Raw genomic sequence first — 26,301 nt, 5'->3', positions numbered from 1 at the left:
TGCTACTGATCACAGCCAGTGCTAGCATTTCCAATGTTCCTGATCACAGCCAGTGCCAGTGTTTCCAATGTTCCTGATCACTGCCAGTGTCTCCAATGTTCCTAACCACACAGCCAGTGACAGTGTTTCCAATGTTCCTGATCACAGCCAGTCCCAGCGTTTCCAATGTTCCTGATCACAGCCAGTGCCAGCGTTTCCAATGTTCCTGATCACAGCCAGTGCCAGCGTTTTCAATGTTCCTAATCACAGCCAGTGCCAGTGTTTCCAATGTTCCTGATCACAGCCAGTGCCAGCGTTTCCAATGTTCCTGATTACAGCCAGTGCCAGTGTTTCCAATGTTCCTGATCACTGCCAGTGTTTCCAATGTTCCTAACCACACAGCCAGTGCCAGTGTTTCCAATGTTCCTGATCACAGCCAGTGCCAGCGTTTCCAATGTTCCTGATCACAGCCAGTGTCAATGTTTCCAGCATTGCTAAACACAGCCAAGTGCCAGCGCTCCTAGTGTCGCTGATCACAGCCAGTGTCAACATCAAAATCTATGAAAATATCACAAGTAGTCAGGAAATCAGATGCGAAATTTATACCCCTTGAAAGCCTAAAGGTACTCCTTGAGTTGTGGGCCCTTCAATGTGGCTAGGCAGCAAAAACATATCTCTGAGTATCCCATACTCAAAAGGACTAACAATGTATTTTGAGTTACAATTGTAAGTATGCCCATACTGTGTGTGAGAAAACTTGTATAAATGACAACTTTCATTTGTTTAGTTTCCGAGTAGACAGAATACTTTGTGCTGATGGAAATGCACACTGACAAAGTGACCACTAAAGAGCCACAGAATTTGTTGATGGTGCGGTTTTAACCTGTTCTTATGAGCAGTAAATACCGCCCTTCCTGAAGAAGCACCTTTATGTTTAAAGCTGAATTCCAGGAAATCTGCAAATACTTTGCAAAAGGTTTAGGCACACTGAGTTATGTCCAATTAGGTGCATGTTACCTGGAGGACATATCTCTATTACTTATACAGTATGTGGCAGGTTTATTGCACTCCCGTGGAATAAACTCAGGAGAGAAGCACACGCACTACAGCTATGCATGCCCCTCCCCTCTGCTGCCTATTCATAGAAGCTTTTATATTTTGTAAATGATTTCAGATAATACAGAGACTTCTGTTAATGTGCAGAAGGAGGGGAGGAGTGAGCATAGCAGTTCCAGAGACTCTGCTCTTGAAGGAGCTGAGACCACAGTGAGCAGCATTGGAGCTCTGGAAGATCCAGTATCTTCCTGGAGCACAATAAACCTGTCAGATGTAAAAAATAGAGATAGGTCTAGCTGAGGCAGGTACCTCTTTGGCCTTAACTCATGGTATGCCTGCAGTTTTTACATAGTAGCCGAATTCCTGGAGTTCAACTTTAATGGGTGCTTCAGCTGACCGCAAATTGGTTTCATTTTGGTGCCTCATGCCTTCTACCATCGTTCTCTGGACCTGAACACAACCTAGAGCAGTGCAGAAAGTTCAGACGAGCATTTAATGGAACAACCCGTCTTCTGCGTGGAGACCGTCATATGCTTCACATGCTGAAATAGGGTGCTTTACCCTAGGGCAGGTATCCAGCAACCTTATGAATGTGAGTACAGTGGAACCTCGGATTGCGAGTAATGCAGTTTACGAGCGTTTTGCAATACAAGCAATTTTAAAAAAAATTTTTAAGCCTGACTCGATTTGCGAGCGTTGTCTCGCAAGATGAGCAGGATTTAAGCCGCTGGGGTGTGCAGTACTGCATTTGGCCAGAGGTGTGGGGGCGCCGTTGATGCTCGGAGAAACTCAGAGACACTCGGTTCCCGAGTGTCTCCGAGCATCTCCGAGTGCCTCCGACGCCCCCGCACTTCTGGCCACATGCGGTACTGCATACACCGGCGCCCCCGCACCTCTGCCCACATACAATACTGCATAGACCAGCAGCAGCTGTGGAACGGATTATCTGGGTTTCCATTATTTCCTATGGGGAAACCTGTTTTGATATATGAGTGCTTTGGATTACAAGTATGCTTCTGGAACTAATTATGCTCGTAATCCAAGGTATTACTATATAGGATTACCACACTTTTTTCTATACTTTCCATATAAATATAATTGAACATTACTCTTATGCCCTGTACACATGATCGGACATTCCTACAACAAAATCCATGGATTTTTCCGACGGATGTTGGCTCAAACTTGTCTTGCATACACACGTGATATGTAATAAATATCAAGATGAAAAATTTATATAAAAATTCATATAAAAATTCATATAAGAATTCATAATAAAAAGTTCATAATAAAAAGTTAATCAATTAGTGTCCAATGTGTAGAAATCTCAGTGGATAATATATATAGTTACATAGTTACATAGTAGGTGAGGTTGAAAAAAGACACAAGTCCATCAAGTCCAACCTATGTGTGTGATTATGTGTCAGTATTACATTACATATCCCTGTATATTGCGGTCATTCAGGTGATTATCTAATAGTTTCTTGAAGCTATCAATGCTCCCCGCTGAGACCACCGCCTGTGGAAGGGAATTCCACATCCTTGCCGCTCTTACAGTAAAGAACCCTCTACGTAGTTTAAGGTTAAACCTCTTTTCTTCTAATTGTAATGAGTGGCCACGAGTCTTATTAAACTCTCTTCTGCGAAAAAGTTTTATCCCTATTGTGGGGTCACCAGTACAGTATTTGTAAATTGAAATCATATCCCCTCTCAAGCGTCTCTTCTCCAGAGAGAATAAGTTCAGTGCTCGCAACCTTTCCTCATAACTAAGATCCTCCAGACCCTTTATTAGCTTTGTTGCCCTTCTTTGTACTCGCTCCATTTCCAGTACGTCCTTCCTGAGGACTGGTGCCCAGAACTGGACAGCATACTCCAGGTGCGGCCGGACCAGAGTCTTGTAGAGCGGGAGAATTATCGTTTTATCTCTGGAGTTGATCCCCCTTTTAATGCATGCCAATATTCTGTTTGCTTTATTAGCAGCAGCTTGGCATTGCATGCCATTGCTGAGCCTATCATCTACTAGGACCCCCAGGTCCTTTTCCATCCTAGATTCCCCCAGAGGTTCTCCCCCCAGTGTATAGATTGCATTCATATTTTTGCCACCCAAATGCATTATTTTACATTTTTCTACATTGAACCTCATTTGCCATGTAGTCGCCCACCCCATTAATTTGTTCAGGTCTTTTTGCAAGATTTCCACATCCTGTGGAGAAGTTATTGCCCTGCTTAGCTTAGTATTGTCTGCAAATACAGAGATTGAACTGTTTATCCCATCCTCCAGGTCGTTTATGAACAAATTAAATAGGATTGGTCCCAGCACAGAACCCTGGGGAACCCCACTACCCACCCCTGACCATTCTGAGTACTCCCCATTTATCACCACCCTCTGAACACGCCGTTGCGCAACCAATTGTGCAGAATCAATAAATAAATATGTCAGTGACATGACAGAAATAAAATCAAAATGCAGATAAAATAATAATGTTCATAATATTAAATGTATTAGCTGTGTCCCATATATGAAAAAAATACATGAATGTCCAGGATTGGGCATCTGCTGATGGCTGAATAATTCTCTCAGTGTGTATAGGATAAACCTATTAGAAAGAATTCCCACCTAGGCTCCGTCAGCCCGGTGGGATGGGATGGGGGGAGGGAAGAGAAAGAAGCCTCCAATGGTGTAGTATATTAGATGTAACTGTTTTATTATAATCTCACAAGTGGTCTCTTACATTTAAAAAAGTTTAAAATCGCATTGAACAGAAACAGCGGCGTCTGAAGCGCCTCCTTACGTGATTTCCGGTTTACGTCTGCTCTCCGCCACGCCCTACGCGTTACGTCACCGCACGTGACTTCATCTGGGGCCTCCCCCCATCCCATCCCACCGGGCTGACGGAGCCTAGGTGGTAATTCTTTCTAATAGGTTTATCCTATACACACTGAGAGAACTATTCAGCCATCAGCAGAGCAGATGCCCAATCCAGGACACCATCACGTTATATTACACAGTGCCCATCTAAAGAGATCCACCGATGCTTGTATTAATCCATCTTAAGGTGAGAGTTCTGGGAGCCTGCTGAGATCGGGACTTTTCACATACTATCTACATATTATCCACGTATTTTTTTCATATATGGGACACAGCTAATGCATTTAATATTATGAACATTATTATTTTATCTGCATTTTGATTTTATTTCTGTCACGTCACTGACATATTTATTTATTGATTCTGCACAATTGGTTGCACATATTATCCACAGATTTTTTCTACATATTGGACACTAATTGATTCACTTTTTATTATGAATTCTTATATGAATTTTTCATTTTGATATTTATTACATATCACGTCACTGGTATATTCATTTATTAATATTATTTCACATTACATGTATTCATCACTGTTCACACCTTAAGGTGATAGATTTGATGCGCAAAATCTCTCCATTTCTATATTACTAGAGTGCAATGTGAACACTTTTGTTTTTGCTGCAACTCATAGAAGACATCATCACATTAAGTTGAACACTTATTTTTAAATTCCGAACGTCAAGAACGCGGTGACGTACAACACGTACGATGAGCCGAGAAAAAAGAAGTTCAATAGCCAGTGCGGCTCTTCTGCTTGATTCCGAGCATGCGTGAAACTTTGTGCGTTGGAATTGTGTACACACGATTGGAATTTACGACAACGGATTTTGTTGTTGGAAAATTTGAGAACCAGCTCTCAAATTTTGTGTGACGGAAATTCCGAAGGAAAATGTCCGATGGAGCCTACACACGGTCGCAATTTCTGACAAAAAGCTCCCATCGAACATTTTCTGTCAGAAAATCTGACCGTGTGTATGGGGCATTAGAAGGATCTCTTGTCTCTGCTCTCCCTGAGCACCACTGACTCGTAAATTGTTAGAGTAACATTAGGATAATATTAAAGCGGAGCTCCGCCAAAATTTTTTTTTTTTTAAGTCAGCAGCTACAAATACTGCAGCTACTGACTTTTAAAACATGGACACTTACCTGTCCAGGGCGCCCGCGATGTCGGCACCCGAGGCCTAACCATCTCTCGGTCCTCGGGTGCTGCTGCCTCCATCTTCGTTAAGGGAATCAGGAAGTGAAGGCTTGCGGCTTCACTTCCCGATTCCCTACTGTGCATGCGCGAGTCGCGCAGCGCAATACGGATGGTCCCTGCTGTCTCTGGGACTCGTGTGTCTCCCAGCAGACAGCAGGGGGGAACGGGAAGTGGCGTAAATACCCGCAGATTCTGCAGATATCTATGCCGGAAGTGGGTGCAAATACCTGTATTATACAGGTATCTGCACCCCCTCCCCCCTGAAAGGTGCCAATTGTGACACCGGAGGGGGGGAGGAATCCGATGAGCGGAAGTTCCACTTTTGGGTGGAGGTCCGCTTTAAGTCGGGTTAATGAGGGCAGAAAATTAGCATCATGACATCTTTTTCATAGGTTTGCGATCACTAAAAATATAAAACGACATTGTATTCACTTACATGAGCATTTGATGTTTGTGCAGTAAAATAAATTGGATCTACACCCTCCAAAATTGTATACCTCAGCTCTACCCTTCCTCTGGTCCTTTACATAAATAGCAAGCTTTTTTCTTTTTTATATACTTTTTTAAATGAAATTGTCTGTCCCTTCACCTACCCCCACATGTAATTTACCTAGGCGAATGACATGCACTGTGCTCGCTTTGCCTCTTGGAATATGCATGTCACATATCCCAGGAGGTATAGCCTTTCATTCAAGAAAGGAGGTGGGCCTATCAGTGCCAAATCAGGAGGCGCGCCGGCTGAAACCAGAGTTGCCAGCAGCCTATTGATGACGTCACAACAAAACATGGCATCGTGGGATCGAGCTCTACCAGAAGAGAAGAGGATCTCAGCTGGACAACGCTGGATCCGCTGGGTGGGTGAATATCTGCTGAACATGCCACCAGGTACGCAGGAGCTTAAAAAACAATATGGGTGGGAGGGTGAAAGCCACTTTAAATATGCAGATCATCCAGTATATCCAATGCATTTAAGGGTTTTTTTTGCTCGCTTTATCCACAGAAAAAAAAAAGCATCAAAGTCCACCTTCACAGAGGTTATTAGAACGCAAAACCTCTAGCCTAGCCTTTCTCAACCTTTTCAACACAGAGGAACCCGTGAAATAGTTCTAAAAATTAGAAATCTACAACTCATGATACATTAGTGTGATGGTCAGTGGGAAGGGTGGTCCTTACACTTGTGGTCATTGGGAAGAATTACCTCCTTACAGATCGCTAAAAAGATCAATGGTGTCAGTGGGAACTTATCTGAGAGGCAGAAATTGCTCAATGCTGAAGGAACCCCTAGCAACCTCTGGAGGAACCCTGATTGAGAATCGCTGCTCTAGCCATCTGGCTGTTCACAGGACTGAAATCAGGGTCCTGTTTCCACATGTGGCAGCACTTGGCACCTCTCCGAGAAGCGATCCAATGTGGATTGCTTTTCAGAGGGCAGTTGACAAGGAAGCGATAAGTCACCTCCTCCCTGCCTATTTTAAACCTCAGAAGCCTGCACCATTCTGCCGCAACACACCTGGCTGCAACGCAATCCTGCTCACCTAAATGATTTGCGTTTGCCCACTGAACGCAGCAGGATTTTTATTTTTGCCGCAAGTTACAACGAGCCAACCAGTCTACCTACTAAACCACAAAAGTCTGGAGGACACATACGCTCCACCATGGACCAATACCCTTCACCAACTGGGGCTGTCTGTCACAAAAAGTTTTACCAACCATGGCTGTAGGTGTCACCTTTTTCATTTGAGAACCCTGGGGCTGAGATAAGTTGGTCATCTCCTCTGCTCCATTTGGACCTGCTATTTCACCCAAGGAGCAAAACCGCAGATGGCACAACATAGGTTTTGGCAGTCGCCTGTGGGCGAGACAGGCACCTTTCCACTGTTGCCAAGGGTGACGGCAAACACTTTTTTTCACAGAAACTTGGTGGATAACCAGAGACCTCTGCCTGGCCGGATTACCTTGCTCTGTATCCAGGGTCAAAGGACAGTTGGAGACGGCGTACCACCTCCTAATGCACACAGTCCACTTGCCTTTATGTCTCGTTAGGGCTTCTCATGCAGCATTCTGACATCTCTCGAGCACGTTGTGTTCCTTGATATCTTTTGTCTAGCGGGGACACATGCCCACCTGTTGCTAGGGGAGATAGCTTTTATTCAACTGAAGCCTGCTGGTGTTCAAAGTCATAGAGATGGTTGGAATTACTTATTTAAACTTTGCAGGAAGTTCAACATTCTGTCAGTCTATGTCCTCTGTCTCTATCTATATTTATTGATATATTTAGAAAAAAAAAAAAAAACATGCTGGAAAGCAATGGGGACCACTAGGCCTTTCACTCTTTCTTAATGGCAGCCATCTTACCTCAGGTGGACCGTCCTCTGATCCCCACACACAGTTCTTTCATGGCGGAAAGACGTTAAATTGAAGAAGATACAGGAAGGGGTTGTTTTTAGTATCGTTTTCTATTTACTGATAGATGGGGCTTCACATATTGAAGCTCCAATAGGTTTCCACAGGAAGAGGTTTGAGGAGAAGCTGTCACTCAACTCACCTCACAGAGCTGTTACCTCAGGGATTCCCGCCTTCTAGCTCCTCTCCTGGGATTGGTTGGGGTAGTTCTTTCTCAGTTCACCTTACAGCCAATGCACAGAGCTGTTACCTCAGGGACTCCCGCCTTCCAGCTCCTCTCCTGGGATTGGTTGGGGTAGTTCTTTCTCAGTTCACCTTACAGCCAATGCACACAGCTGTTACCTCAGAAATTTCCACCTTCCAACTTCCTCTCCTGGGATTGGTTGGGGATAGTTGCTTCTCAGTTCACCTTACAACCAATGGGCACAGCTGTTACCTCAGAAGTTCCCGCCTTCCAGCTCCTCTCCTGGGATTGGTTGAGGGTAGTTGCTTCTCAGTTCACCTTACAACCAATGGGCACAGCTGTTACCTCAGAAGTTCCCGCCTTCCAGCTCCATCCTGGGATTGGTTGAGGATAGTTGCTTCTCAGTTCACCCTACAGCCAATGGGCACAGCTGTTACCTCAGAAGTTCCCACCTTCCAGCTCCTCCTCTGGGATGGGCTTGGAGTAGTTGTCTTTCAGTTCACCTCACAGCCAATGCACAAAGCTGTTACCTTAGAAGACCCCCCATCTCCTCTCCTGGGATCCGATTGGCTGAGAGGACATTTGGAGCTGGGTATACAGTAGGGTTGTGACCTCATCCCTTTAAACCTGAACATATATGAATTACATGGGTTCTGAGGCTAATTTATTGCAGATTATTAATGGGATTAAAGGGATGAGGCAGTAACCCTAGTATACAGGCACCAATGTCACTCAGGACACAGAGTCCAGGATATTTTTGGATTTTCTGGACTGACTCGTCTCTAAGGTTGAGCTCCGGAGTGTTCGCACAGCCCACGTGCAGAGCCCGCCGGGAAGTCGGCACGGCGCTGCGCTAATCACAGGCAGTGAGACATTGTCCTGATGCGCGGCTGCAGAGATCGGGAAATGTCTCACTGCCTGTGATTAGCGCAGCGCCGTGCCGACTTCCCGGCGGGCTCTGCACGTGGGCTGTGCGAACACTCCGGAGCTCATCCTTACTTGTCTCTACAAAAATGGAACTCTTTCTATTCAGACCTGATAGATAGACTATATTGTCAAAAGTATTGGGACGCCTGCCTTTACACACACATGAACTTTAATGGCATCCCAGTCTCAGTCCGTAGGGTTCGATATTGAGTTGGCCCACCCTTTGCAGCTATAACAGCTTCAACTCTTCTGGGAAGGCTGTCCACAAGGTTTAGGAGGGTGTCTATGGGAAGGTTTGACCATTCTTCCAGAACAGCATTTGTGAGGTCAGGCACTGATGTTGGACGAGAAGGCCTGGCTCACAGTCTCCGCTCTAATTCATCCCAAAGGTGTTCTAGGGGGTTGAGGTCATGAATCTGTGCAGGCCAGTCAAGTTCCTCCACCCCAAACTTGCTCATTTATGTCTTTATGGACCTTGCGTTGTGCACTGGTGCGCAGTCATGTTGGAACAGGAAGGGGCCGTCCCCAAACTGTTCCCACAAAGTTGGGAGCATGAAATTGTCCAAAATGTCTTGGTATGCTGACACCTTAAGTGTTCCCTTCACTGGAACTAAGGGGCCAAACCCAACCCCTGAAAAACAACCCCACACCATAATCCCCCCTCCACCAAATTATTTGGACCAGTGCACAAAGCAAGGTCCATAAAGACATGGATGAGCGAGTTTGGAGTGGAGGAACTTGACTGGCCTGCACAGAGTCCTGACCTCAACCCGATAGAATACCTTTTGGATTAATTAGATCAGAGACTGCGAGCCAGGCCTTCTCCTCCAACATCAATGCCTTACCTCACAAATGGGCTTCTGGAAGAATGGTCAAACATTCCCATAGACCTTGTGGACAGCCTTCCCAGAAGAGTTGAAGCTGTTATAACTGCAAAGGTTGGTCCAACTCAGTATTGAACCCTACGGACTAAGACTGGGATGCCATTAAAGTTCTATGTGTAAAGGCAGGCGTCCCAATACTTTTGACAATATATTGTAGATAGATAGATACAGACGATTGATGGGTAGACGGATAGTAGATCAGTGGGTGGACGATAGATAGATAGGTAACTTGTATATAAATATTATAATGTATTTCAATTTGCATTTTGTTTTCCATTATATTTTTGTGTTTAAATGATATAAAATCCAGGTGTATAATAAAGTGTGCTACATACCTGAAGAACAAGACCATGGGCAAAATATTAACACATAATGCGAGTGGCAGTTTTTACATTCTCCACAAGGTGGTGATCTCTGCAGACAGAAAATGTACATCGCATACAGGAAGTGATGTCAGTCACAGACAGGTAGTGATGTCAGGTACAGACAGGAAGTGATGTCAGGTACAGACAGGAAGTGATGTCAGGTACAGAAGGAAGTGATGTAGAGGAACAAACAGGAAGTTTTGGATGAGACCTTAATTTTGAGGAAGTAGAGAGAAGACATTGCTGGAACTGACAGCAGAGGAGGTAATAAGATATTATTTTATACTTACTATAGGAAAAAAGGTGCCACATCATATAACTAGGTATTATTTGTTTATAGGCAAACAATATAAACACAAATCATCACGCGTGCTCGTCCACTAACTACTAACATTAGCATTAGAAACAGGACACATTAAATCGGAGATAGGACAGTCCGCCCCGCTCAGCAGAGGATCCATGAACATATCCCCTGCTAAATCGGAGCTGAATGGTATGGGTGTCAGCTTTTTGACATCTGGGCCTGTTCAGTTTGTGCCCAGCGGACCCGGTTGGACCCGTGACAGCTCTATGGGCAGCCAGGTGTCCATTTACATCAGACTACCTCATATGAATCATGTTTTGGTCCAGAAAACAGCTCTATGGGTGGGCAGGTGTCCATTTACATCAGGCTATCTCCAATGCTCCATGTTTAGGTCCATAAAAACAGAAAAGGATGCAGGTAAAAAATGTCCCACTACTTGTGCCCACCCCCCTACTTAAACAATTACCTGACTTCTCCACCGGCCCGGTGCTGTTCCATCTGCAGCAGCGCTGCTCTCTCTTCCTAATTTCACAAGAGACTCTGAGAGCAGCAGGAGCCATAGGCTTCTACAACTGTCAGTCAAATCATGTGAAAAGGGATCGAACCATGCTATGTGTGTGTGTCTGACATGGGCACAGGTGCTCCCATAGCACAGGGCTTGCCGAGGTGCCTGATGTTCCTGCAACTCACTGCTCGGCTGTGAACTGATCCCAGCTGGTATCCTGAATCTGCCTCTGCCTGATGTTCCTGCACCTCGCAGCCTGGCTGTGAACTGATCCCGGCTGGTATCCTAAATCTGCCTCTACCTGATGTTCCTGCACCTCCCAGCCCGGCTGTGAACTGATCCTGGCTGGTATCCTGAATCTGCCTCTGCCTGATGTTCCTGCACCTCGCAGCCCGGCTGTGAACTGATCCCGGCTGGTATCCTGAATCTGCCTCTGCCTGATGTTCCTGCAACTCACTGCCCGGCTGTGAACTGATCCCAGCTGGTATCCTGAATCTGCCTCTGCCTGATGTTCCTGCACCTCGCAGCCTGGCTGTGAACTGATCCCGGCTGGTATCCTGAATCTGCCTCTGCCTGATGTTCCTGCACCTCGCAGCCCGGCTGTGAACTGATCCCAACTGGTATCCTGAATCTGCCTGATGTTCCTGCACCTCGCAGCCTGGCTGTGAACTGATCCCGGCTGGTATTCTGAATCTGCCTCTGCCTGATGTTCCTGCACCTCGCAGCCCGGCTGTAAACTGATCCCAACTGGTATCCTGAATCTGCCTCTACCTGATGTTCCTGCACCTCGCAGCTTGGCTGTGAATTGGTCCCAACTGGTATCCTGAATCTGCCTCTGCCTGATGTTCCTGCACCTCGCAGCCCGGCTGTGAACTGATCCTGGCTGGTATCCTGAATCTGCCTCTACCTGATGTTCCTGCACCTCGCAGCCCGGCTGTGAACTGATCCTGGCTGGTATCCTGAATCTGCCTCTACCTGATGTTCCTGCACCTCGCAGCCCGGCTGTGAACTGATCCCGGCTGGTATCCTGAATCTGCCTCTGCCTGATGTTCCTGCACCTCGTAGCCTGGCTGTGAACTGATCCCGGCTGGTATCTTGAATCTGCCTCTGTCTGATGTTCCTGCACCTCGCAGCCTGGCTGTGAACTGATCCCGACTGGTATCCTGAATCTGCCTCTGCCTAATGTTCCTGTACCTCGCAGCCTGGCTGTGAACTGATCCCAACTGGTATCCTGAATCTGCCTCTGCCTGATGTTCCTGCACCTCGCAGCCCGGCTGTGAACTGATCCCGGCTGGTATCCTGAATCTGCCTCTGCCTGTGCCTGATTTTCCTGCACCTCGCAGCCCGGCTCTGAACTGATCCCGGCTGGTATACTGAATCTGCCTCTGCCTGATGTTCCTGCACCTCGCAGCTTGGCTGTGAATTGGTCCCAACTGGTATCCTGAATCTGCCTCTGCCTGATGTTCCTGCACCTCGCAGCCCGGCTGTGAACTGATCCTGGTTGGTATCCTGAATCTGCCTCTACCTGATGTTCCTGCACCTCGCAGCCCGGCTGTGAACTGATCCTGGCTGGCATCCTGAATCTGCCTCTACCTGATGTTCCTGCACCTCGCAGCCCGGCTGTGAACTGATCCCGTCTGGTATCCTGAATCTGCCTCTGCCTGATGTTCCTGCACCTCGCAGCCTGGCTGTGAACTGATCCTGACTGGTATCCTGAATCTGCCTCTGCCTAATGTTCCTGTACCTCGCAGCCTGGCTGTGAACTGATCCCGACTGGTATCCTGAATCTGCCTCTGCCTGATGTTCCTGCACCTCGCAGCCCGGCTGTGAACTGATCCCGGCTGGTATCCTGAATCTGCCTCTGCCTGTGCCTGATTTTCCTGCACCTCGCAGCCCGGCTCTGAACTGATCCCGGCTGGTATACTGAATCTGCCTCTGCCTGATGTTCCTGAACATTACAGCCCGGCTGTGAACTGATCCCGGCTGGTATCCTAAATCTGCCTCTGCCTTACGTTCCTATACTGTTGTAGACTTACCTCCATGACAAAATCTCACCCTGTCCTTTCCTGACCTCCCCACCTCCGTTTGCTACAGTTCAATCTCATCCTCATTCGCTCCTCAATGCCCCTTCGGCAGGAGGGTTCCACCACCATTAATTACTTCTAATACTTCCTCCAACCTTTGCTCGCTAACCTGAGATACAGTAGCCTTCAATATCAATTACACAGCTATTGGTCAATGCACCTATTTGTAAAATAGGAAAGTCATTTATTACAAAAATACAATTTTTTTTTAAATTCGGTGTTGGATCTAATACAACTAAAATGTATTAAGCTGGCTTTTTATGTAACAATTTTCACAGCACAGATATTGTCCGGATTGGGAGCGCTAGAAAAGATTTCTTAGCCTTTGCATTCTCCCATCACAGCAAGGTAAGATATTAATCTATTAATAAATCTGTTTATATTGATTTTTAAGTATTTAAAAATTTTCTTAAAATATGTGTATACCGTATTTATCGGCGTATAAGACTCACTTTTTCCCCCTTAAAATCAGGGGAAAATCGTGGGTGCATGTTATACGCCGATCCCCACTATCTGTGATCTATCGGAGCGATCGCTGCGATCGCAGCCGACATTCACATAGCGTGTAGTTTTAAATATGGCGCCACAGAGTTCGGAGGGACTCAGCGGAGCTGAACGAGCGCCGCCGAGATACACATAGTCGAGTGTTCTCGGCTCTTTCCGGCGCTGCTCACAGTCACGCCCAGTCCCGCCATTGGACCTGTGTTATGTCCATCATAGAGCGGGACTGGGCGGGACTGTGAGCGGCGCCGGAAAGAGCCGAGTACACTCGACTATGTGTATCTCGGCGGCGCTCGTTCAGCTCCGCCAAGTCCCTCCGAACTTTGCGGCGCCATATTTAAAACTACATGCTATGTGTATGTCGGCGGCGATCTTTCAAGCGATCTGTCCAAGCATGTAATGGACACTGGGGACAAGGCTGCACTGACCACTGGGGCAAGGCTGCACTGACCACTGGGGCAAGGCTGCACTGACCACTGGGGCAAAGCTGCACTGACATGGCTGCACTGACATGGCTGCATTGACAAGGCTGCACTGGGGCAAAGCTGCACTGACAATTCTGCACTGGGGCAAAGCTGCACTGACAAGGCTGCAATGGACACTGATAAGGCTGCACTGGGGCAAAGCTGCACTGACAATTCTGCACTGGGGCAAAGCTGCACTGACAAGGCTGCAGATGAACACTGATGAGGCTGCATTGATGGGCATTTTAATGTAAGTTTTTTTTCCTTAAACTTCCCTCCTAAAAGTTTTTTTCCTTAAAATTCCCTCCTAAACTTGGAGTGCGTGTTATACGCAGGCACGTGTTATACGCCGATAAAAACGGTATATATTTTTTTTTAACATGGTGTGACAGAGAAAGGCCCTGTCACTGTGAGAATATATGATAATGTGACACAGGATTTGCATTTAGGGTATGTGCCACGTTCCAGACTATTATTTCTGGGCAGAGAAAGCCGTGTTTTTGGCTTTCTCCAGATTCTGTAGTGGGACATTCAATCCTTTGTCCGGGTTTCACTAGATGCTTGCTACCTGGCTAAGTACACAGGTGTGCGGGGTCGTTATATACTCAGGGCTGAGGATAGCTTAGTGCTCCCAGTGTGGGGGCCCAGCCAGGAGACAGAGGGTCTCATCGAGGGGTCAGGGGGCCCAAGGGGGGGTTCTAAGTAATTTTCTAGCAAAAAAATGCAGATTTTTACACATATGAGAAAAATTTTGGGATTGGCAAGGACTGGAATAGCTAAATTAAAATTCAACAAGAAAGAGAGCAACTACTTTCAGATAATAATATAAATAAAAATAATGTAAACAACAAAAACCTATGTGCAATCACTATAGGGGAGAGTGTTTGTAATAACTACACTAACAAATAACTATACACGAGGCCTCAAATTTTCCACTTTCCTACTCGCATTTTGCGAGTGGAAAATGACGTCTGGCGAGGAGCTGGGCTGCCTGGGAGCAGGGGGGGGAGAGCACCGCCGCCAGAGGGGGATGAATGGGAGCCGTTCTCCCAGAGAGAATGTGGAGGAACAGAGAGTGCGGCCGGATCATTGTAGCGGAAGAGAGCGTGGAGGAAGAGGAGATCCCAATTGATCAATTGCAGTCTGTGCGCCGTCACACACAGCCCCGCCCTCCTGACCCCGCACCTGTGACAGACAGAACTCCGGTCCAATGCCAGGGCGCGTTCTGTCTGTCACAGGTGCGGGGTCAGGAGGGTGGGGCTGTGTGTGACAGCGCGTGGACTGCAATTGTAATGTAAGCTGTTACAGCGTGCAAACCCCGCTCTGTGATCAAGCCGGATCTCCTCTTCCTCCACGCTCTCTTCCGCTATAATGATCCGGCCGCCCCCTCTGCACAGGTGAGGCTGCAATGATGGAGACAGGTGAGGCTGCATGATGGACACAGGTGAGGCTGCACAGGTGGGGCTGCATGATGGACACAGGTGAGGCTGCACTGGTGAGGCTGTATGATGGACACAGGTGAGACTGCAATAATGGACACAGGTGAGGCTGCATGATGGACACAGGTGAGGCTGCATGATGGACACAGGTGAGGCTGCATGATGGACACAGGTGAGCTGCACTGGTGAGGCTGAATGATGGACACAGGTGAGGCTGCAATAATGGACATGGGTGAGGCTGTAATAATGGACACAGGTGATGCTGCACTGGTGAGGCTGCATGATGGACACAGGTGAGGCTGCAATGATGGACACAGGTGAGGCTGCACTGGTGAGGCTGCAGTGATGGACACAGGACCTCTTAAATATGAGATCTGGGGTCAAAAATACCTCAGATCTCATATTTACACTAAAATGCAATAAAAAAAAAAACTAAATGTAATTGTTTTTGCAAAAAAAAAAAAATTCCCCTTTAAGACCATTGGGCGGAAGTGACGTTTTATGTAGCTTCCGCCATCCAATGGTGTGGGGCTGAGTGGGGGGCCATCTTTCCCTCACTCAGCATCCTGCCTGTGAGGAGAGAGGACCCGATCGTCTCCGACAGCTACGGTAAGTGGTTGAGACCACCAGAGTGCGGCGGAAGGGGGGGGGCCTTCTCCCGTCCCCGATAAAAGGGATCTTGCGGTGAATCCACCGTTGAGACCACTTTTATCTGAAAGCGGACTGTTGGAGAGGACACCGGGGTTATGGCGGGTATCTGCTGCCATAACAACTTTTTAATGTCAGAGTAGCGACGTTAATCCACGGTGGGCGATCCGGAAGTGGTTAGTTTATCATTTTTTGTAAAGCACTGCATGGCACTAATTTGTTTTATTTGTAATCCAAATAATGGAACTATTAAATAAATACATATTTAAGTAAACAAAACATTTATTTTGGAAAAAAAAAAATATTTCTTTCAGTTTTCCAGGATGCCGGGCTGTTTTGTTCCAGGATGCACATTTTCATGGCGAAAAACGAAACTGAAAACCATACTTCTTCACATTTTCCCTCGGAACGAGAAACTAATAAGGCTTTGGCTACAGAATATGAATTTTCAAGATTATGAGATGGAGTATCTGGTACCACACATAGCAAAATGCGTCAGTGGAAAATATAGAGTTTGTTCGGATCATTTCACAGCTGATGACTATGAAGTGCGAGGAACAGGAAAAGGGCGCTGTTTAAAATGCAATGCTATACCTACACTTCAGATGCCGCCAGCCTTAGAACCATCAATTGAGGAACTTAGTGACCATACTTATTACAAGCGACAGAATTTGATAAGGGAAACATCAGAAGGGGAAATAAAGAGCGAGGAGTCATCATGGTCTCCTCAAATTTCTGAATCCTCAAGTCACTTTTACGGTCCGATGTCTCCCGATCCACCAGAGACAGAACCATCCTCATCTTCAGAGATGATTTTTGATGAAATGTCACCGAACGATCTGGAATCGCAACAGATGCTGGCGGAGGAAATTGAACTTTCTACTTCAGATGTTTTGATGGAAAGTTTACTTAAAATGCCTGCAAAAAAGAAGAAAAAATTTTCCTCTACAAAACTCACAATGTCAAGAGGTACAAACACAATACATTTTCCGGGACAGAAACTTAAACCGATACAGATTTATAGACCGTATGCCAACAAAGATAAAAATGTACAAGTGTCCATTAGAAACAATCACAGTTCCATTGCCGTTCAGTGTGACTTGGTTAGCCTTCCTCCATTAACGTTGTGGACTAAGTCCACACCTGTCAAGAAAGATGAGCAATTATCTAGCAATGTTGAGCCATTATTATTAGAGTTTTCCTTTTGTAAAGTTGATATTCCAGAACAACCTAGTACATCTCAAGGGAAAATGTTAACTGAACAGGTTGTCCCTGAGGAAGGAAAAACTCGAACAGCTCTTTATCCTGGAGGTTCAGTTTCAATACCTTCAAGGTCTTCTGAAGTTGAAGCCAATGAAACTCCAGAAATGATATCACAAGATGAAAGTTACCTTCGAAGAATTAAAGAGGAGGAAGACTATTTGAAAGAAACACAGGTAGGTTTTCTCATTGCACATTGAAGCTGCCCAATTCTACAACGTCAAAACCATCTTCAGCTTCTCCTCATCCCGGACCATGCCCCTATATCGCAATTCACCATAGATGTAGATTAAGCCCAGGAATGGGTGAAGCGTGTTAGAGGAGTGCGGTCTGGGAGGAGAGAAGGCTGAAGCCTGTTTCTCCAGTTCATTACATTGGAGGTTCCGTTTCGATACCTTCAAGGTCTTCTGAAGTTAAAGCCAATGCAACACCGGAAAAGATATTACAAGATGAAAATTACAATTCAAGTGTTAAAGAGGAGGAAGAATATTTAAAAAAAAAATTGCAGGTAGGTTTTCTCATTGGCAACAAGCAGGAGATAGCAGCGCACAATGAAGCTGCCCGATTCTAAGACTACTGAACAGGCTTTAGCTTTTCCTCCTCCCGGACCATGCTCATAACGCGTTGTACCTTAGATGTAGATTAAACCCAGGAGTGAGTGGAACGTGTTAGAGGGACCAAGAGGAGGAAAAGCTGAAGCCTGTTTCTCCAGTTCATTATTCTGGAGGTTCAGTTCCGATACCTTCAAGGTCTTCTGTTGTTGAAGTCAATGAAACTCCGGAAAAGTTATTAAAAGATTAAAGTTACTGTCCAAGCTTTAAAAAGAAGGAAGAATGTTTGAAAGAAATACAGGTAGTTTTTCTTATTGACAACAAGCAGAAAGTAGGAGCATACACGAAGCTGTCCAATTCTATGACTTCAAAACAGTCTTCAGCTTTTCCTCCTCCCGGACTGAGCCCCTGTAACGCGTTTCACCTTAGACGTAGGGGTTGGTGAACCCTCTTAGAGAGGTGCGGTCTGGGAGGAGGAAAAGCTGAAGCTTGTTTAGAATTCTTAGAACCAGGCAGCGTCTGTCTGGATTCCTATCTTTTGCTTGTTTATCTATTTGGGTGGGATGGGCCCTTAAAGAAAGATATTACAGGATGAATGTTACCGTCTAGGCTTTAAAGAGGAGGAAGAATGTTTGAAAGAAATGTAGGTAGGTTTTCTTATTTTCAACAAGCAGAAAGCAGGAGAATACACCAAAGCTACCCAGTTCTACATCACCAAAACAGGCTTCAGCTTTTCCTCTTCCCAGACCACTCTTCTACGTCAGGAGTGGGTGAAATGCGTTAGAGGGGCATGGTCCGGGAGGAGGAAAAGCTGAAGCTTGTTTGAAATTCTTAGAACTGGGCCGCTTATGTGCATTCTTATCTTCTGTTTTCTATCTCCTACCTCCTACCAGGCTCCTCTAACACGTTTTACCTACTCCTGGGCTTAGACGTAGACTATGTTACCGTCCAAGAGTTGTAGAGGAAGAATATTTGAAGGAAAGGCAGGTAGGGTTTCTCATTGACAACAACAAGAAGATAGAAGTGCACACTGAAGCTGCTTGATTCTAAGACTTCAAAACAGGCTCCGGCTTTTCCTCCTCCCGGACCATGCCCCTCTTAATGCATTTCACCTCAGACATAGACTAAGCCAGGGGTCTGTAAACTTTCTAAACAAAGGGCCAGTTTACTGTCCTTCAGGCTTTAGGGGGGCCAGTGAGAGTAAAAAATGCCCCAGCGTCAGTGGGCGGAATAGTGCCCCATGTTCGGTATTAGGGGAGAAGTAGTGTCCCATCATTTGTATCAGTGGGAGGTCTTATGCCCCATTGTTGTGTCAGTGGGAGGAATAGTGCCCCATCATTGGTATCAGTGGGAGGAATAGTTCGCCATCATTGATATCAGTGGGAGGAATAGTGCCCCATCATTGGTGTCAGTGGGAGGAATAGTTCCCCATCATTGGTGTCAGTGAAAGGAATAGTGCCCATCATTGGTGTCAGTGGGAGAAATAGTGCCCCATCATTGGTGTCAGTGGGAGGAATAGTGCTCCATCATTGGTGTCAGTAGGAGGAATAGTGCCCCATCATTGGTGTCAGTGGGAGAAATAGTGCCCCATCATTGGTGTCAGTGGGAGGAATAGTGCTCCATCATTGGTGTCAGTAGGAGGAATAGTGCCCCATCATTGGTGTCAGTGGGAGGAATAGTGCCCCATCATTGGTATCAGTGGGAGGAATAGTTTGCCATCATTGATATCAGTGGGAGGAATAGTGCCCCATCATTGGTGTCAGTGGGAGGAATAGTGCCCCATCATTGGTGTCAGTGGGAGGAATAGTGCCCCATCATTGGTGTCAGTAGGAGGAATAGTGCCCCATCATTGGTGTCAGTGGGAGGAATAGGGCCCCAACTGGATTAAACCTTGGAGTGGGTGAAATACGTAGTCTGGGAGAAGGAAAAACTGAAGCCTGTTTTAAAGTCTTAGAATTGGGTGGCTTTGGTGTGCCCTCCTATCTGCTGCTTGTTGTCTATCTATTCAAGCACGATGGGCCCTTCTGGAACTGCACCCGTTAGCGTGTGGGAATAACAAATTGAAAGCATTGGAGCTTTGAGTGGCACAAACATGCTGGCATTTGTTTGGAGATGAGGGGCAACGGAAACCAATTTTTGATTTGAGTGATGGTGTTCAGGCCCCTGTAGTCTACCCAAGGTCTTAGGGCCGGTTCACACGGGGGCGACTTGTCAGGCGACCTAGCCGCCTGACAAGTCGCCTCCCGTTCTGTACAATGGAACCGTTCTAATCCGTCGCTCCGACTTAGAAGAAAGGTTCCTGTACTACTTTGGGGGCGACTTGCATAGACTTCTATACAGAAGTCGTCTTGCAAGTCGCCCCGGCAGTCGTGTGCAGGTCGCCTCGGTGAGGCGACCTGCAAGTCGTGACACGTCTAGTGTGAACCGGCACTTAGTGTTTCATCTTGCTTCTCAACAAAGGAAAAACTGGCTGCAATCAGCAAGGTGGGTCTCCATATAAAACTTTTTTTTTTTTGTTTCGATATACATTCGCAGATGGCATGTGCTTTGGGTTTGAGAGTGGGTAGGTCCTTCCAGAAGTAGAACAAGGGCCAAGATCGATTGGGCAGTCAAAGGAGTGGTGAAGATCCAAGGTGTTATCAGTGCACTTGGAGAAATCTCAGAGAAATCGGTATAGGAAACTGGAAATTGTGGAATGGTCTAAAGATGGGCTGTGGGTGCCTTGGAGGTTGAGGCTGTGTGCAACTGAGGCTGCTCCGACGCAGCTGTGAGACACAGTGTAAAACCTAGGAGGTACCGGCGTTTGATCGCAGATGGTAAGTTACTGTGAAAAGACCTTGTTCTACCCAGTAGAGTCCAGATGATTCTCAGTTTATCATTTTTCTATAGACAGGAGCATCTTATAGGGATCTGATGACTACAATAATAAAGATGGACAAAGACCAAATCGACATGACTGAGAGGATATTGAACCTCACCCTGGAGATCATCTACCTGCTGACCGGAGAGGTGAGGAGGATTCTGGGAGGTCACATGACATCACTCTTATCTCTATTAATAAAACACAGACCTGACCGGAGAGGTGAGGAGGATTCTGGGAGGGTCATATGACTTAGGACTTCTCTGTTTAATAAAACACAGACCTGATTGTAGAGATGAGGAGGATTCTGGGAGGTCTGTAGTGATAATTGTTATTTTATGTCTTTACACAGAATTATAGCGTACCGAAAAAAATATCTGGTGATCCATTAGCACCCAGCAGCTGTCTTTACAGGACATTACCCATCACAGTGCCTCCACCTCACTGCCTGACAACAGAGGTAACCAGTGCCAAGAAGATTCTAGAAGTCACCAACAAGATCATTGAGCTGCTGACCGGAGAGGTGAGCGGTGCCGGGAATTCTGGGACATTATCCAGTAACAGACAAGGGATGTGTCTGGATGGTGACTGTATCATTGTGTGTGTCAGGTTCCTATAAGGTGTCAGGATGTCACTGTCTATTTCTCCATGGAGGAGTGGGAGTATTTAGAAGGACACAAGGATCTCTACAAGGAGGTCATGATGGAGAATCAGCGGCCCCTCACATCACCGGGTAAGAGGAGACTTTATTGTAAAGGAGAGAGCAGTACGGAGGGTCCACCTAGATCCCCCATCATCTGATAAACACATAGAAACAATGTATTCAGTCAGTGTGTGTGTTTCCTACAGATGGATCCAGTAATGGGAACCCACCAGAGAGATGTCCCCGTCCTCTGTATTCCCGGGATTCCACACAGGAAGATCACACCATCCCTCACCATCATCAGGTAGGTGGATCCAGTAATGAGAACCCACCAGAGAGATGTCCCCATCCTTTGTACTCTCGGGATTGCACACAGGAAGATCACAACCTCTCACATAAGGTTAAAGAAGAGATAAAGGAGGAGGATGAAGAGGTTGGTGTGATGGAGGCGTTTTCAGAAGTACACAATGACCCCTTCAAGGAAGTTATCATGGAGCCACTCAGTGACCCACCAGAGAGATATCCCCATCCTCTGTATTCCCGGGATTCCACACAGGAACATCACATCATCTCTCACCATCATCAGGTAGGTGGGACTGAGCAACCAGAACACAAAAGGATATCTAAGCTACATGAAAACATTTTTCTCTGTAACTTCTTGTTTCTTTTTATAAATGTATTCTGTCATCTTTGGGGTTTAGGGTGAAGAACTGAAAGACATCAAAATTGAGGTTAAAGAGGAAGAAGAAGAGAGGTTGGTGAGTGGAGATCAGCAGTCTATGGAGGAGGAGGAGATGATAAGGAAAAGTAAACAGGAGGAATCTTCTTTACATATAGACACAAGTAAGTAATAAATACTAAAAGCAGAAACAATCCCTTTGCATTTTACTTCTATCAGTATAAAGTATCTTTATTTAAATATAGATGAAAAGGACACCTTTAATCAAATAAAAATCCAAAACTGACAATTGATCCAGATGAAGGCAAAACGCATGTAAGGCTTGGCCAAATTTCCTCCCATAGGAGTGAAGGAGTTCCTTCTTAATTCCAGTTGGCAGTCGGATAACTTCCCAGATCAGTGTTCATCCATGTTTTTCCTACACAGATTAGGAACAATTTGTATTTTGTAATTAAAAACACATTTCAATATTTTTTAGAGAAATATATTTAGCTTTTGAAAAAAAAAAATGCCTGTAGAGGACTATTCCTCATTTTCAGCACTCTCAAGCAAAATAGGAATGAGCTTCAGGTTCGGGTCGACCATGAGATCTACTTGAACCCGGGTTGTTCGCAATTCAGCAAATGGGCACACTAAGTTACCACACCTGATCAGTTCACCCACCTGCCCATACCTCCTGCTGATGCAGCTGGAAGTCATTAATTTATTGACGATATCATTACTGGCACTAAATGACAACTTGCCGCCTGGTTTGTTTCAGATTATAAGGAAGACAGCAGGGATCTTGGGTGATGCCATTGACCAAATATATTCATGACCTAAGCGTGTTATTTAAAGAAATTGTGTATTTTTAATGTGGTACGATGTAGTACACCTGTATGAATGAGACCTAACTGCTAACAGCAGCATCATCGTTGTGCCAATACTTCCATCCAATGTTCCTGAAAAATGAGGAGGAGATACTGTACACCATAAGAAAGGTCCATCTCTATTCCTCAATATAACGTCATGTTTCCAACAAATGAGGAGGAGATACTCTACACCATATGAAAGGTCCATCTCCATTCCTCAATATAACGTCATGTTCCCAACAAATGAGGAGGAGATACTGTACACCATATGAAAGGTCCATCTCCATTCCTCAATATAATGTCATGTTCCCAACAAATGAGGAGGAGATACTGTACACCATAAGAAAGGTCCATCTCCATTACTCAATATAATGTCATGTTCCCAACAAATGAGGAGGAGATACTGTACACCATAAGAAAGGTCCATCTCCATTCCTCAATATAATGTCATGTTCCCAACAAATGAGGAGGAGATACTGTACACCATATGAAAGGTCCATCTCCATTCCTCAATATAACGTCATGTTCTCAACATATGAGGAGGAGATACTGTACACCATATGAAAGGTCCATCTCCATTCCTCAATATAACGTCATGTTCCCAACAAATGAGGTGGAGATACTGTACACCATATGAAAGGTCCATCTCCATTCCTCAATATAACGTCATGTTCCCAACAAATGAGGTGGAGATACTGTACACCATATGAAAGGTCCATCTCCATTCCTCAATATAATGTCATGTTCCCAACAAATGAGGAGGAGATACTGTACACCATATGAAAGGTCCATCTCCATTCCTCAATATAACGTCATGTTCCCAACAAATGAGGTGGAGATACTGTACACCATATGAAAGGTCCATCTCCATTCCTCAATATAATGTCATGTTCCCAACAAATGAGGAGGAGATACTGTACACCATATGAAAGGTCCATCTCCATTCCTCAATATAACGTCACGTTCCCAACAAATGAGGAGGAGATACTGTACACCATATGAAAGGTCCATGTCCATTCCTCTATATATAACGTTATGTTCCAAAAAAATAAGGAGGAGATACTGTACACCATATGAAAGGCCCATCTCCATTCCTCAATATAATTTCATGTTCCCAACAAATGAGGTGGAGATACTGTACACCATATGAAAGGTCCATCTCCATTCCTCAATATAACATCATATGAAAGATCCATATCCTCAGTATGATGACCATTTCTATGAAACCACTAAGTGCTAGACCAAAGATATGATTAAATGGAAGACATGATGAATACTTATAAAAAAAAAAATTAAATTGCTTTCCTACAGATGGGATCTATGTCTGGAATACCACAGAGACACATCTTACTGTAGCTACAGACTATTCTGAAGAAGATAAGGACGTCACACGATATTCTCCAGGAGTAAATCCCATTACTCAAAACATATATCACAGACCTTACTATTTGGAGAGATTAATGGATCCCTCTAATCCTGAGGAATCTTTTCATGAATCATATACTGTTACTCCAGACATCCACACTGCGGAAAGAACAATGGATCCATCTAATTCCGAGGAATCTTTCAATTATGGAGTTCACACAGGAGAGAGTACATTGTCAAGTTTGGTTTGTGGGAACATGGTACTGGTTAGACACGAGGAAAGTAACACAACTATGCGTCCCTATTCATGTTCAGAGTGCGGGAAATCTTTCCTTCTAAAAGGAAACCTTCTAACACACCAGAGGGTTCATACAGGTGAGCGCCCTTTTTCCTGTTCAGAGTGCGGGAAATGTTTCACTCAGAAAGGCGTTCTTATCAGACATCAAAAATGTCACACTGGGGAGCGTCCTTTTTCCTGTACGGAGTGCGGGAAACGTTTCACTGAGAAAGCAAGCCTTCAATCGCACAAGAGGATTCACACTGGGGAGCGCCCCTTTTCCTGTTCGGAGTGCGGGAAATGTTTTACACAGCAGAGCATACTTCTCAGACATCAGAGGATTCACAGGGTGGAAAACTCTTTTTCATGTTCAGAGTGTGGGAAAAGTTTCTCTAGGAAAGGAAGTCTGGTGGGACACCAGAAACGTCATGCTCGGGATCGTCTTTTTACAGTTTGAGAGCGTGTAAAATATTTTGCGCAAAAAGATGATCTAATAAAGTAACTGTTCATTCAATACAACAACTTGTATGATTAGAATGAGTTTATACAGGGGAACATCCTAGCAAAAGGGATAATTTGGGAAGAGATGAAGTCTGATGGGATGAATCACCCTCTTGTATTCCAATAGGGCCCCCCCTGATACGTTTCGTCTCGACCACCCGGAGTTAACCACTTCCATACCGGGCTAATTCTGGCATTCCTCTCCTACATGGAAAAATCATCATATTTTTGCTAGAAAATTACCCAGAACCCCCATACATTATGTGTTTTTAGCAGAGACCCTAGGGAATAAAATGGAAGTCGTTGCAACTTTTTATGTCATACGGTATTTGCACAGCAATTTTTAAAAAACAAGACAACAGTAAAGTCAGGTCAATTTTTTTGTAAAATGTGAAAGATGATGTTACGCCGAGTAAATAGATACTTCACATGTCACAGTTTAAAATTGTACACGCTCGTGGAATGGCGCCAAACTTCGGTACTTAAAAATCTCCATAGGCGACGCTTAAAAGATGTTTACAGGTTACCTGTTTAGAGTTACTTGGGCTAGAATTATTTCTCTCACTCTAACGTTCGCGGCGATACCTCACGTGTGGTTTGAACGCTGTTTACATATGTGGGCGCGACATACATATGCGTTCACTTCTGCGTGCGAGTTCGGAGGGAAGGGGCGCTTTAAATTTTTTTTTTTTTTTTTTTTAACACTTCCCCTCAGAAAATTTTTTTTTGATCACTTTTATTCCTATTACAAGGAATGTAAACATATGAGGTCCTCTTTGCAGAGAGATGTGGGGTCTTTAAGACCCCACATCTCTCCTCTAGCCTGGAAAGACTGAGATAAAAAAAATAGCAATCTTAGCCTTCCCAGCCGAGCACACGGCAGTGTTTACAACTGCCGGGGCCAGACGTGACGTCATAACGTCGCGCCCGGCCTCCGAAGGTCATAGAGACTGCCGGGGACCATCTGTTCCGCGGTATTCTCTATGGTAACGTTCTTTCCTGCCGCCTGTAAAAACAGTTAAGCGGCTGAAGATCCGGGGACCATCTGGTCCGCGGTATTCTCTATGGTAACGTCCCCTCCTGCCACCTGTAAAAACAATCAAGCGGCTGAACAGACAATATGATTGTTTTTATGGTGCAGGAAATCGTCAGCAGAAAAAAAAGATATGTAGTGTGGATGGTGGGAGGAGAGCTGTCGGAGAATGTAGTGTGGATGGTGGAGGAGAGCTGTCGGAGAATGTAGTGTGGATGGTGGAGGAGAGCTGTCGGAGAATGTAGTGTGGATGGTGGAGGAGATCTGTCGGAGAATGTAGTGTGGATGGTGGGGGGAGAGCTGTCGGAGAATGTAGTGTGGATGGTGGAGGAGAGCTGTCGGAGAATGTAGTGTGGATGGTGAAGGAGATCTGTCGGAGAATGTAGTGTGGATGGTGGAGGAGAGCTGTCGGAGAATGTTGTGTGGATGGTGGAGTAGAACTGTTGGAGAATGTAGTGTGGATGGT

General features: G+C 45.5%; 2 protein-coding genes across 3 annotated transcripts in view; both read left to right on the top strand.

Moving 5' to 3' along the window:
- LOC141106762 (uncharacterized) overlaps nt 1-26,301 on the top strand; it is a 107,492-nt gene that overhangs the window by 62,741 nt on the left and 18,450 nt on the right. The gene's annotated exons all lie outside the window — the stretch shown is intronic.
- On the top strand, nt 10,038-25,101 carry LOC141104573 (uncharacterized). Of its 2 annotated transcripts, none has more exons than XM_073594181.1 (9): nt 10,038-10,134; nt 13,042-13,111; nt 16,130-17,251; nt 20,516-20,635; nt 20,839-21,009; nt 21,096-21,219; nt 21,336-21,433; nt 21,831-21,972; nt 23,971-25,101. In XM_073594181.1, the coding sequence occupies exons 3-9, from the start codon at nt 16,139-16,141 to the stop codon at nt 24,756-24,758; spliced, it is 2,556 nt and encodes an 851-aa protein (XP_073450282.1). In that variant the 5' UTR covers nt 10,038-10,134; nt 13,042-13,111; nt 16,130-16,138; the 3' UTR covers nt 24,759-25,101. The 2 variants fall into 2 exon arrangements, with proteins under 2 accessions (XP_073450282.1, XP_073450281.1); XM_073594180.1 differs by having other exon boundaries at nt 21,336-21,715; nt 23,971-25,097.

The sequence above is a fragment of the Aquarana catesbeiana genome, linkage group LG08 (genome assembly GCF_042186555.1).
Source record: "Aquarana catesbeiana isolate 2022-GZ linkage group LG08, ASM4218655v1, whole genome shotgun sequence".
NCBI classification, from domain to species: Eukaryota; Metazoa; Chordata; class Amphibia; order Anura; family Ranidae; genus Aquarana; species Aquarana catesbeiana.
The sequence above is the reverse complement of the archived record's forward strand: the minus strand, read 5'-3'. Positions and strand labels throughout refer to the sequence as shown.

Coding starts and splice junctions, on each gene's coding strand:
- LOC141104573 (XM_073594180.1), top strand. CDS start 16,139: ATGCCGGGCTGTTTTGTTCCAGGATGCACATTTTCATGGCGAAAAACG. Junction 17,252..20,515: donor ACTATTTGAAAGAAACACAG/GTAGGTTTTCTC, acceptor ATTTTTCTATAG/ACAGGAGCATCTTATAGGGA. Junction 21,716..21,830: donor TCATCTCTCACCATCATCAG/GTAGGTGGGACT, acceptor TTTGGGGTTTAG/GGTGAAGAACTGAAAGACAT.